This window comes from Capra hircus, chromosome 26 (assembly GCF_001704415.2).
Source record: "Capra hircus breed San Clemente chromosome 26, ASM170441v1, whole genome shotgun sequence".
NCBI classification, from domain to species: Eukaryota; Metazoa; Chordata; class Mammalia; order Artiodactyla; family Bovidae; genus Capra; species Capra hircus.
In genome coordinates, this window is record NC_030833.1 from 33,180,896 (window position 1) to 33,193,556 (window position 12,661).

Below are 12,661 nucleotides of genomic sequence, written 5' to 3' on the forward strand. Positions count from 1 at the left end.
GTGTGGGCAGCAGCCAGGCTCCTTGGGCAGGATTGTTCTTCTGGCTTCTACTTAGTGAACACCTACTGTGTGCCAGGCACCCTCAGAGGTGATGACTTATAGATGTGGCCTCTGCCTCTCATAGCCTGTCAGAGGAGGCTCCTGTCAGGGAGGAGCCTCGTATTAAACACATGTCTAGATCTGGAAGAGGAGCTAAGTGAGTGTCTTTGAGGAGGTGGTAGAGAGGAAGGGACATTTGAATTGAGGCCTGTAGGACATGAGGGCTGAGCTTGCTGTGGGTGTTGGTGGGGAGGAGGAGAGCAAAGGCCCTGAGACAGAAGGGCTGATTATTGAAAGTGGAGGAGCAGGGTGGCTGAAGCCAGGGGGCTGGTATTTTTATAACAAGTGGACTGAGGGAAAATCAGCCTTTTAACCTGCGGGCTATGGAACAGTTGTTGGTGAAACAGCAGTGTTCTCTGTGTGTAAAGCTTTCATGCTGGATGCCCATCTGGGGAGAGTATTTCATAATTAGTGTCAGTTTTCTTTTTCTTTTTTTTTTGAGTCAAGCAGTTGAGAAACATGGAAAACCCACCCAACCCAATGCTATTGGGATATGTCTGTTTTAATGCAAATTTATTCTTGGATTCAAGAAATACCTACTGAGACATCTCTCAGGTATCAGGTGCATGTACTGTGTTAGGCCCTGGAGATAATAATGAGGAAACACTGACTGCCTGTGTCCTCAGGGAGCTTATACCCTCATGGCGGGGCTGGGGGGCGGGTAGAGACATCAGTCAAGGAACCCCCCAAATCCATGTAAAATTGCCCCTGATGGGGGCTGCAGAGCAGAGGGAGTGCCCTGTGGGCATGTGTGGGGAGGCTGGACCAATTGGGAGGATTTAGTTAGTCAAAGAGGAAGGAGGGAGTGTGTAGGCAGAGGGAACAGCAAATTCAAAGGCCCTGCCATCCGAGGGCACCAGTCGGAATAGGGAACATGGGGGCAGCCACATGGGAGCTTGAAGTCCATGTTAAGGAGATTTTGTCTTGATTCCAAGAGCAATGGGGGTTCATTGAAGGGCTTAAGTGGGGAGTGACATGATCAGATTTGCATCTTGAAAAGATCACTCTGGCTGTGGCCTGGAGAACAGATTGGAAGGGAGCCAGAGGGAATGAGGGGAGCCCGCTTGTGTGACCCTGGGCACTCCATGCAGCCTATCCCCCCGCAGGTGGGGGTGGGGGGCCCCTCCGCTGCTATGGGGGCAGCAGCTGGGCAGCGAAGTTCTTCCTTCCCTGGGTTCTCCCATTTGACTATACAGACACTCAGGGCTATGGATTTGGCCAGGGTAGGATTTCAAAGGAACTAAGGAATACAGTCCCCCAGCCTCGAGGCTTGTCTCATTCACAGAGTGTGTGTGTTCAGATTTTGGAGACCTGGCAGGAAGGGAACTTAGAGGGCGCTGAGCCTCCCCATCACCACTGTAGATTTTGGCCCTTGGTGGGAGAACCAGCTCCAGGAGTGGCTGTCCCCACCCCCACCCCCCATCCCCGGCGCCGTGAGAAATGCTTGTGAAGTTCGAGGAGCCCCCAGAACACCCCAAGAGGGGCCCAGGGTGTTTATTCCTGCAGCTTTAGGAAATCCAAGGGTTTCTTTTGGTTTATCACAAACACCCAGACGCTGGGGATCAGATTCTTGTTTCCTGAGAGGATTCAAGAAATCCTGGTGTGTTTTTGTTTTTTCCTCGGTAATTTTGCTTTAGAGGATTTTCTCCAAAATCTTTTACCACCGAGGTTTTCCTTTCAGGTTGAGACCACACAGGAACAGATGGGAATTAGGGCCATTTGCCACTGGAGTGTCTTTCTTCCTGGTGAGAAGGATCGGGGAGGAGGATGGATGCAGACTCATTACTTTTGGAAGAGGGAGGACCGTCTCAGGGCATCTGCAGCATCTGGGGGTCTGCAGGGCAGGAGCAGCTGGCTCTTCCCTGCTCAGCGTGGTCCAGCTAGGCCAGCACCAGCCTTCTAGTGGGGCTATGGTCTTTGTGGGAAACAAAACAACACCAACAGTAGTAGTAAGAGTAATCACATCAGGCAATATTGATGGAGAGAGCATTTATGTATACCAGGCACTGCTCTTAGTGCTTTAGAAGTAGTCGAGTCATTCATTTAAACCTCACCACATCTCTAGGAGGTGGGTGTTATCATTGTCTTCATTTTACAAATGGGAAACCTGAGGCACAGAAAAGTTGAACTTTGTGCCCAGGGTCACACAGCTAGCGATGGTAGAGCAGGAATTTGAAGCTGGATAATCTGGCTTTGAAGCCCGAGCTCTTAGCCACCTGACAGTGTTGCTTGGGTAGAGCCCATGGTCTTATCATAGGGCCCCAAGATGTCCTATCTAAGTTGTTCTCAGCTCTGTCCAAGGCACGGTTGCTCAAGGTGAGGAGTGGGATAGACAGAATCCAGCAACGCAAGACGTTGTGATGAAGGGGAAAGAGCTGGACGTGCAGTGGCCTAGGTGTGGTTTGGTCCCAGCCCCACTGCTTATGAGCTGCGTGGCACAGGGGAAATTTCATCACCAATTTCTGCCTCAGTTTCCTCATCAGCAAGATGGAGAAAACATGATTCATCTTGTAGGCTACTCTGTGTGGTGAGATGAAATGAAGTATGCTTAGAGGTGGCTCAGAGCCTGCACGCAGAGGTGCCCAGTAGAGAGAAGTTCTGGATGTGGGCTCTGGTGGCCGGAACCTTGCGGAGCCCAGGGTACCACTGCATCCTAACTTCTTCCTGAGAAGCGAGGCTGGGAATTGCCCCCAGAGGGCTCGCCCCATTTGGCTGCTCTGGATGCAAAGGTCTGAAGGTCACAGTAGCTTCTCTGTTTTTTCCCAGGCGGCTTGCTGGGGAGGGGTCTCCATGGCAACACTCAAGGACCACCTGTTATAGGAATCAGGCACTGGCAAAAAATGACCTCCTTGCCTCATTCCAGCAGCCTGTGCGGAGGGTTCCAGGGGACGTGGCCTTGCCAGGTTGAAAACTCAATCCTGGTGGGCCGCCCGGTTGAGGGCAGAGAATGGGGACAGTGGAGGCCATTCTGTCAGGCTAAGTGGCCATTATAACTTCTTAGGCTGCAGCCCGGGACCTGGAGCCCGATGAGAGCCGCGCGCCTGCCTCGCAGGCTGCCTTCTTGAGGGCTCTCCCTTGAGAAGAGGCGCTCAGTTTGACCCTGGGTTAGAGAGCGAGGCTGATGGGGGAGGCCGGGAGGGGTGGGCGGACCTCTGTCCACATTCTTGCCTGGAAGCCCCCAGCAGGGCCTCCAGAGAGGCGCCGTCTGCTCTGTTGCCTGCACCGCTGTCCTCTGCCTGCCCCAGGTCTTTTCTGGACTGGGAGTGGAGGGGGCGGTGCAGGAAGTGAGGAGGAGAGGCTGGAGTCCACTGATGGCTGAGGAAGGCGCCCCAGAGTCTGCTCAGTGGAGCCTGGTGGTGAAGGCGAGCAGAGAGGCAGACAGATGCCAGCATCACCAGTCCCCTTCGATCCTCCTCCACAGCCTGCCTGCGTGTGGGAATTCCGTCCTCAGGGATTCTAAGCTCCATTTGGGCTCTGCCTGGTTCAGACACGTCTTAACATCTGTCTCTGCTTCATTTTGCCGTCTGTGAATTGAATAATTATTGTGGTCAATTGCCTGATGAACCATGGTTGCCATGAGGAGGAATGAGTGAATGATTGTAAAATTCAACAGATTTCTCATGGCCTTTGGCTGAGCAATTCCGTTTCCAGGAACGCATTCCTCCCAAATGCCCACTGAACTTTATGTGGTATTATTTATTATTGAGCAATATCAAAACAGCCCATGTGTTCCAGTAACACGTACTTTACTTGATATATCCAGTGAAGGGGATCCTTCATTTCGATCAAAATCATAAGTGGAGACTGAGCAGGGAATGACATTGTAGAAGATGTGTATACCATTTACGTCTCACTGTTGTATCTTTAGAACCTTGCAAAATGCTCTGTGAATAGCAAGTCTTCAAAAAAATATTTATCAAATTATCTCCACAATATAAAACTTATATCCAAAGGCTTGAGGGAAAATATTCCAGAATATTAACAAGGGGTTCTTTCTGGCTGATGAGCTTGTGTATGATTTGAATTTTTCTTTATTCTTCAGGAAATTGAAAAAATTCAATAAAGTACACATATTGTTCTTATTTTTCAGTGCCATAACTTGCCTGTTTTGTTGGCTTAAAAAAATATAGATCTCTTAAAAATTCAAACAATGTAGAAAAAAGGAATGTGGCAAATCGCCCCCAGCAAACTCATTCTCTCATATCGACCTCTACTTATAGCCTATGAGTTTTTACATAAGCGGGCTCAGGGCGTGCAAGCTGTATTGAAGCCCTTTTCCCAAGTGCCGCATCAAGGGGACTTCCCTGGTCAACACAAAGGAGTCTCTGCCATTTTCAGTGGCTGCAGGGCATTCAGTTTCACAGAGGCACTGAAACTTAACGAAGCGCTGCTCTGTCGCCCTTCACTTAAATTTCATATTTTTGTGCTCATAATCAAAGCTAACATAACTTTACAATCAAAAACCTTGAGGTTTGGGGTTCAGGGATGAAAGTTTCAACAGTTCCCCCTGCTTAAAGGAGGGGACCAGGTTTCAGGGCTTCAAGAAGACATTCTCATTGTTTGAAGCAGAGTCATGTTACAGAAGGAGCAGCAAAGAGAGGCTCAGAGGTGGCTGTTTCAGGGGAGAGTGCTTAGTTCAACAAAAAGAGTCTTTTACTTTCAAAAGAACTCGGCTCGAGTGGAGAAGGCATCCCTAGCATTTGCAGCGGGAAGAGTACCTTGGACAGGCCTCCAGACCCTCAGAGAGATCCTGTTAGAAAAGAGGTAAGGAGGAGGGAACGAGTTTTTCCAGCTGCTCTGAAGGATCAGGAGTCAGGCTCAGGGGAAGGGCAGAGAGAGCGATGGGTTGAATGAATTACCGGCTTGTCAACCTAGGGAGAGACCCTGGCCTGGTGGGAGGAAGAAGCCCGGGCTCCAGGGTCCGATGACCACGGGTGGGGATCCCTGCTCTTCCATCACCAGGTGTGACCTTGAGAAGGTACCGCACCTGAGACTCTCTCTTCTCATCTGTAAGACACAGTGACTGCCTTCCAGCGTCTTGTGTGGGTACGCACAAAGCCCAGCTCCTGAAGTGTGTGGAAACCAATATCACCTTCTTTTTGGTGGAAGCAACTCTAGAATATCACACTTCCAAAACACTTTTAGGAAAGGGAACTTGGTGTTTTCCAAAGTAGCTTGGACTTGGGTTGGGACAGTGGCTACAGCTAGAACCTTTGACCAAAGTTGGTAAATGGGGAGACTGAGCTGCGGGTAACTCTGTGTGTGTGTGTGTGTGTGTGTGTGTGTGTGTGTGTGTGTTTGTGCGCACATGCGTGCACGTGCGTCGGGATGGGTGTGCTTGGGTTGTTGTTAAGAGTGTCAGGGACCATGATGATGGTGAGAAAGAGGAGGAGGCCGTGTGACTGGGAGCACGGAGCTGCACAGGAAGACAGGTTAGGTAAGAAAGTGACAGCTGGGTTTGGGGCTGGGCCTGAGTGAGAGTCTGCCGTGTGTGGCTCCGTGGACGAAGTCTCTTAGGAGTGGAGTGCCTGACCCCTGGAGTGGCCTTCCTTTCCGATGCTGGACCGGGTTCCTGTGAAGAGGAATGGCCTGCAGAGGCTGAGTGAGCTTTCCTGGGAGGCTGGGTGACAGGGGGAAGGAGGTGAGGCCAGCCGGCCTCTGAGGTGGGGTCCATGTCCAGGGTGCCCAGGGCGTGATTGGGAGGCCGAGGGAGGAGCATGGCCTTGGGAGGGAGGAAGAGCTGGAGGCCAGGACGGTGTGAGGGGAGGAGACGCTGTAGTTCTGGGATCGGGGCCCCTGCCTGGGCCTTGTCCTCCTGTCCCCTCTGCAGGACTGGTCTCAAGAAGCTCCTGTCCGGAGCCACGCTGGCTCCCTGTCTGTCCTCTGCTTGCTTTCTCAGGCCCACTTCAATCGGGACCCACCTTCCCCCCATCCTGCTTCCCAGGGCTCCCAGCCTTCAGCGTCTCCTCCCCTGACAGCCGCCCGTTCCGGATTTCGCCTTCCCTGGAATGTTCGCTCCGTCTCTCTTGCGGCGCCTCTGCCTTGTCTTTGGGGCCTCAGCTTGAGTCCCACTTGCTCAGCTCCTTTAGTGTCAGGGCCCTCTCTGCTGTCTCCTGCTCTGAATATGGATGACTCGTGGGGGCCAGGCCCGCCAGGTGATGGTAGTGGTACCCCCAAAGAGGCCCTTTCCACGTGTGGGCCACGCTCTTTACTTGTTTATGCCTTATTTTAATCCTGTGAGGTAAACAGTTATTATCCCCAGTTTACAGATGAGGAAACTGAGGCTCAGTGGCAATTCTGCCTGAAGAGCCTCTCTAACTAGCTAATTTCTAAGTTCTTTCCTGTGTGACTGTCTTGTCTTTTCAGTGAGACTGAGCTATTTCAAGGCAAAAGCCATGTTTTGGGGTTCTGGAGCACTCCCAGTAGTGAGCCTGGGCCCTGAGTGTTCCTGTTGGTTGAACACCTGCTTCAAAGAGGTCTTAGTTTATTTTTTAAAATTTATTTATTTATTTATTTATTTTTTGGCTGCCCTACTCTACATGCGGGACCTTAGTTCCCTGACCAGGGATTGAACCCATGCCCCCAGCAGTGGAAATGCAGACTCCTAACCACTAGACCACCAGGGAAGCCCCCCCAGCTTGCTAGGACAACATAGACTTGGGGTCCCGGAGCTTGGCAGGAAAGCACGCAGTCTCATTGGTGAGATGACTGACTTGAGCCACGTGGAGAGGCAGCCTGGAGCTGAGCGCCGGCCTGAGGCCCACCATGGGCAGCTCACCCTCCCCTTCTCTCCTCTCCTCCACCAGGGAACTCAATGGCAACAACATCACTCGGATCCACAAGAACGACTTCGCGGGACTCAAGCAGCTGCGGGTGCTGTGAGTCTGAGACGCCGCCCCTTGTAGCCTTCCTCCTGCCCTCCCCGCTCGTGGTGGTCTCACGGTAGAGCCCTGGCTGTGGATGAAGGGCTGTAGGCCAGCGGGGCCCCGCCCCTGCGGAGTCAGTCTTGGGGTGACGGGAGCAAGAGGTCGAGGTGCTGCCAAGTCCTGACCCAGAGTGGCCACTGCCTCACACATAACTGAGAAAGCTGGCTGAGGAGCGGGTACCAGTGGTTACTGCCTGGCAGGGCCTGTGCAGATGGGTCTGCCTTGTCCATTGGCTGGCTGCTGGGGTGAGGCAAGACGTCTGTTCAAGCTGCCATAGCAGAAGGCCACGGACTGGGTGGTTAAACAAGAGAAATTAATTTTCTCACAGTTCTAGGGGCTTAGAAGTCTAAGGCCAGGATGCCATCGGGGTTGGTTTGGGGAGGCCTCTGCTCCTGGCCACCTTCTTGCTGTGTCCTCAAGTGGTCTTCCCTGTGTGTGTGCACGCAGACATCTCCATGTCTCTTCTCATGAAGACACCAGTCCTGGCAGACTAGGCCCTCACCCTTAGGACCTCATTAAGCGTTCATTCTGTACCTGAAGGCCTTTCCTCTAAACAGAATCCCAAGAACTTCCGTGTGTGAATTCTGGGGAGGAGAATGGCCCTATGCAGTCTATAACAGTCTCCGCAGCTCTTTGAACTTGTGCCCCAGAAACACTTCCCAGCGAGGCCACAGACCCCTTGATTTGAGGAGGAAGTTACAGGGGGGCAGCTGAAGACAGAGGTGACCCCTTCAGGTGGCTGGCAGTGGCAGACATTGGAGGTGGCAGGTATGGCTGTGTTGGGCTTGGCCACCAGCCAGCAAAGGAGTTATCCATGATATCTGCCTTGTCAGGCTGGGCAGGGGTGAGGAGTGAGGGGAAGGGGTGGATCTCTTTACCTCTCCTGCTCTGAATGTCTCAGCCTGCAAACGCAGGTGTGCAGGGAAGAACTGCGGTTCTTTATTTTCTCTACTTCAACTCAGTTTCTGCTTTGAGCCAGTTTCAACATCCCACCTGGCTGGCAAGGAAATTCATTATGGCCCTCATTCTCTAGGGTCCCTCATTCTCTACTCCCGGGGTGATGCAGGGGTCCTGGCCCTAGCTCTTTCAGAGCGATTGACTTTGTGGCTTCGAAGACCTTTGGAGGAGCTGGTGAGCCTGCGGTTGATCCTCTCTGGGATCATAGCTGTCTATCACTGTGGAAAGGGTTTCTGATTCTCCAGAACCCCTGACTCTGACCCCTTCCCAGGAACCTTCCAGGCTCCAGGAACCTCCTCTGAGTCTAGGGAAGCCCCCTTTCCATCTTGGTGTTACCCCTCCCCTCCACCCCGCCCCCAGCCTCCAGCGTAACCTCCTCAACAGCCCAGGTGTTTGGACACAAAGCAGAGGAAGAGAAGTGTCTGGTAGCAGCTTCTGCCCCTGCCCTGCCCCAAACCTCATCTGAGGCCCTTGTGGGACCCCATAAGCCACCTGCTTGAGGGGAGGGAGGGGAACACACGGGAGAAAGACATACTCGATGAGCTCAGAAATTACCGTGCAGCAAGTGATCTGCTGGTGAAAAATGCTGCCCTGTCAGCCAGATGCTCTGGGTTTCAGGGTGCGTTGGCGGTGAGGAGGGGCAGAGTTCCCCCGAGCCAGGTGGTTCAGTTGGCAGCAGATGTGGCCAGGCGGAGTGGGGGCGCTGGCAGAGGGGGTGTCGTCTGCCAACTGCAGAGTGTGTTTGCTGCATGTGTGGGCTGTGCCCAGTTGGCACAAGTTCCCTTCCCCCCGCTACTGGTTGGTTCCCCCTGCTCTGCCCTGTGGACGAGTGCCCTCTGGGCCAGAGAAGGGCGTACACACCAGGAGTGCAGAGCTAGCCCCTGCTGTCTGGGCACCGGCTTCCCTGAGCTTACCTTTGGAGCAATGGCCTAATGCTCTGGTTCCCCATGGCCTTCTGCCATGCTAACAGCTTCAGAGGGTCAGTACTGGTCAGGGCTGGAAGCACAAATTGCTGAGTGTGCTGAGGAGCCTGTGTTGGAAATTTGCGGAGCTGGGGAGAAGCGTTAACTCAGGCCAGAGGTCAGGAATGTGCGGTCTCCGGCGCTGTTCCTATTTCACTCCCTCGTGCCAGCTATTTCTAGGAGTCCTTGTCCACCGCCCTGGAGCTGTCCTTGTCTCTTTGCTTCCCCAGGCAGCTGATGGAGAACCAGATTGGAGTGGTGGAACGGGGGGCTTTTGATGACATGAAGGAGCTGGAGCGGCTGTGAGTATCCATGGGTGCTGGCTCAGGAGGGTGGTGGGGGCTGGCAGAGGGGACTGCAGCAGGCTGAGCCTGGTGGGAGGAGCCAGTGCTGCTCACCCAGCCTGCCTTCTGCCTGCAGATGGGGGCTAGGGGCAGCGGCAGCGTGGAAGGGGTCGCAGCGTCACTGTGAGATGATGGTGAAGACAGCTGGAGAGGTCCCCACCCCACATTCTAAACACAGCGATCTCTGCTGTTTTTCCCTGAAAATATATCGTGGCAAAACATCCACACAGTATAGAGGAAGCAGAATTCCTTCCTATAATCTTATACCCCAGACGTAACCAGTCATTGATTCGTGTGGCTTTAAAGGAAGCACTGGTGCCCAGGGGACCAACTGCAGGGACGCCCCAGGAGCAGTGTCTGGGGTGCTTGGGGCCACAGCACAGAATTGAAGGTGGTATTCTCTGATTTGCATCCTTTGTTCCTTTGGGGGCTTTTGAGTTTGAAAATAGTTCTTGATCAATTTTTGCATTTCAGATTGACAATAATGAGAAAAAAAAAAGGAATGTGGTATGGATGAGGTGGAGTTGGCCACTGGCCTCATTTTTCCTCTTTGGTTTGGCGGCAAGTGTCAAGAGTTCATGCCTTTTGAATCAGAGAGTCCATTTTATTTTAAGGAAATAATCAGAAACAGGACTAAAAATAGGTATATCAGGGTATTCACTGCACATTATTTAAATATAATAAAAGTTGGAAGCAGCCATTCTGGTGGAGATGTAAGGTATAAAATCACATTTTTGAAGAACTGTTAAGGCCATAGGAATGTGTCCACACTTAATATAATGTTAAGTGGGAAAGGGAGGAAGTGACTTTTATTTAAATGAAATCAACTTGTATGTGTGCAGAATACAAGAGGAAGAAAATGATTGAGATTGTTAACTCTCATTACTTTGAGTGGTGGGATAACAGCTAACTTTAATTTTATTCTTTGTGCTTTCCTTTTTTGTGGATTTTTTTTCCCCCAATGAGTTTATGATGATAATTATAGCTTTTATCGATTGCCTTACTCTATGCCAGGCACCAAGATAAATACTTTGTCCTCCAATAGCTCATTTAATCCTTAAAACAACACTGTGGTCAGCGGTGTCATTCAGATGAGAAGCGGAGGTGCACAAAAGTTAAGGCACTTGCCTTATTAAATGATTATTAAGTGATTAAATGCAGAAGAGGGGATTAGAATCCAGATCATTTTGCCGCCAAAGCCTGAGCTCTTAATGGCTGTAATTTAACACCTCACTTTCCTCTTTTACTTCAAAGAAAATGAGGTATTAAGTAAATGGAAAGAAGGTGATTGTCTCATTGCTTTCCTGTAGCCTGGAGAAAAACCAAGCTGAACTTTTTCTTATCCAGGTCTAAACCCGAGCCATAAGGAACCCAGAGCTACAACAGATATTTCGTCCCAGGTTTATTTTCTTTCCAAGGCTCAGAGCAAAAGACATGCTCATGGCCTTTCTGTGTGGGGTGATTTGGTCCTTACCCATTTCAGCTCTGGCTCCGAGGCTGCCATGCCCTGCAGGGGGAGAAGAGTGGGCGGGAATCTAGGCAGGACTGGTGGCCCATGCCACACTGCGGCTGACACCCGAGGGTGGGCAGGAGCTTCTTTTTCGAGTCATGACGTGTAGCTGAAGACCTTTGTCCCTTCTCTCCTTCTCCTATCCTTTTTTCCTGGGTGAGTCACCAGCAGCTGCAGGGCGGGCTCTTCCTGTGGTGTGTGACAGCTCTGTGCCTGGGGAGTCCAGTGCCGGCTATGGATGGCCCACACCCTCTCCTGTGACTTGTTGGAGACCAGTGGTAGATCAGTTAATCATAAAAGCTGGACAAAGTAGGGAGTCATGGAAACTATCCATTTGATGTGAAAACTTATAAATGTGCATTTAGTGACCTGGCTCCCTTTTTATTTTCAATTTTTGCCAATGTCTTACTTTTTAGTTTCTCTAAGGAAGAGTGAGATTTTTAGAGGGCCCTTGGAAGCAATCTGGTTGGAAAATTGTGAATTTCTTTTATGACCTCCTCCTCCATCCCCCCCAGTCTTTTACCCAACAACTCTTTAATTAGCATCTTTCGTTATAGTGATTCTTTCCAAGGCAGCCAACCAGCTTTTCTAGAGATGACTCTCTTTTTACACTAGTGTTTCATTCATCTATGTAATCATCATTCATTTATATAATTATAAGTACCTCTGGCATAAGCAGGTTTGGGAACAGACACGATAGGTTCTTTTAAGTAGTTACAGACTTGAGCGCAGAAGCAGACGCGGGTGGTGCTGCCGGCCGTGAGGATGGATGGGTCACTGGGTTTGGTTGTTTGATGTTGAAGGGGGCAGAGCACTCAGTCACTCCGAGTGGGCTGAGGGGGAGGAGCATGTGTAACGTGGGGTGGGGGCCACGGAAAGGTGGGCTTCAGAACCCACTTCTCCCACTTGGTGGTGACTTGGGGGAGTCATTCACATCCCACTTTCCTCAGTTATCAAAGAGACAGCTCAGCCAGGCCTACGAACATATTCTCTGCAGGTCACTCCGCATGCTAGGTCCCTCCTTTGGTGTCCTTTGATTTTCCACTTTAGCAGTTGAATGTCTTTTCCTTTTAAGTGTTTTTCAGAAACTGAAGCCAGGAAAGTGAGCAAGTCTTGGGGGAAAACAAAACAAAACCAAACCCAGTGATTACCGGGCAGTGTAAATATAGGATTAATTTATTGGATGAGCTTAAGGAAATTGGAGCGATCTGATATCTACTCCTGTTGCTTTAAGGATTACATTGGTGGTCCTTTATTCCCCCCAAGGCAATGATGTGTTTCCCTAGGAGCCTGCCCTTTAGAGTAAACTTCTTCCAGCTGGTCTAAGATTGTAACTCTAACTGTTCTGTGTTGGAAAATGGTACCTTTCTCACGCGTCAGATGAAAGGTGACCTCCTAGGAGGTAACCACAGACCAATGAGACTGAACTCATCAAATTATATTTCCTCCTCCCTCGCAGCAGAAGAAAGCTTTGGCCCAGTTGGTTTATCATCCTCTAGAGCTATTAAAGGAGATGGTTGTGGGAAATTCAAAATAGATGGTAAACTAGGGGCTCCCTGGTGGCTCAGTGCTAAAGAATCCACCTGCCAATGCAGGAGAGGCAGGAGACTCTGGCTTGATCCCTGGGTCAGGAAGATCCCCTGGAAGAGGGAATGTCAACTCATTCCAGTATTCTTGCCTGGAAATCCCATGGACAGAGGAGCCTGGTGGGCTACAGTCCGTGGGGTTGAAAAGAGTCAGACACAACTGAGCGCCCACACACAGTAGACTAGAGGACGGGGGCTGCATTTGACACCAGTGCTTCTCAGCCTTGATGCGCACTCAGATCCCTTGGGGATCTGGCTGAGATGCAGAGCCCGAATC

General features: G+C 51.1%; 1 protein-coding gene across 1 annotated transcript in view; it reads left to right on the plus strand.

The window, feature by feature from the left end:
- Positions 1-12,661, plus strand: part of SLIT1 (slit guidance ligand 1) — a 172,807-nt gene that overhangs the window by 13,169 nt on the left and 146,977 nt on the right. Inside the window, exons 2-3 of the mRNA XM_013975176.2 lie at positions 6,906-6,977; positions 9,175-9,246. Coding sequence (XP_013830630.2) covers positions 6,906-6,977; positions 9,175-9,246 — 144 coding nt within the window. The remainder of the gene's footprint in view (positions 1-6,905; positions 6,978-9,174; positions 9,247-12,661) is intronic.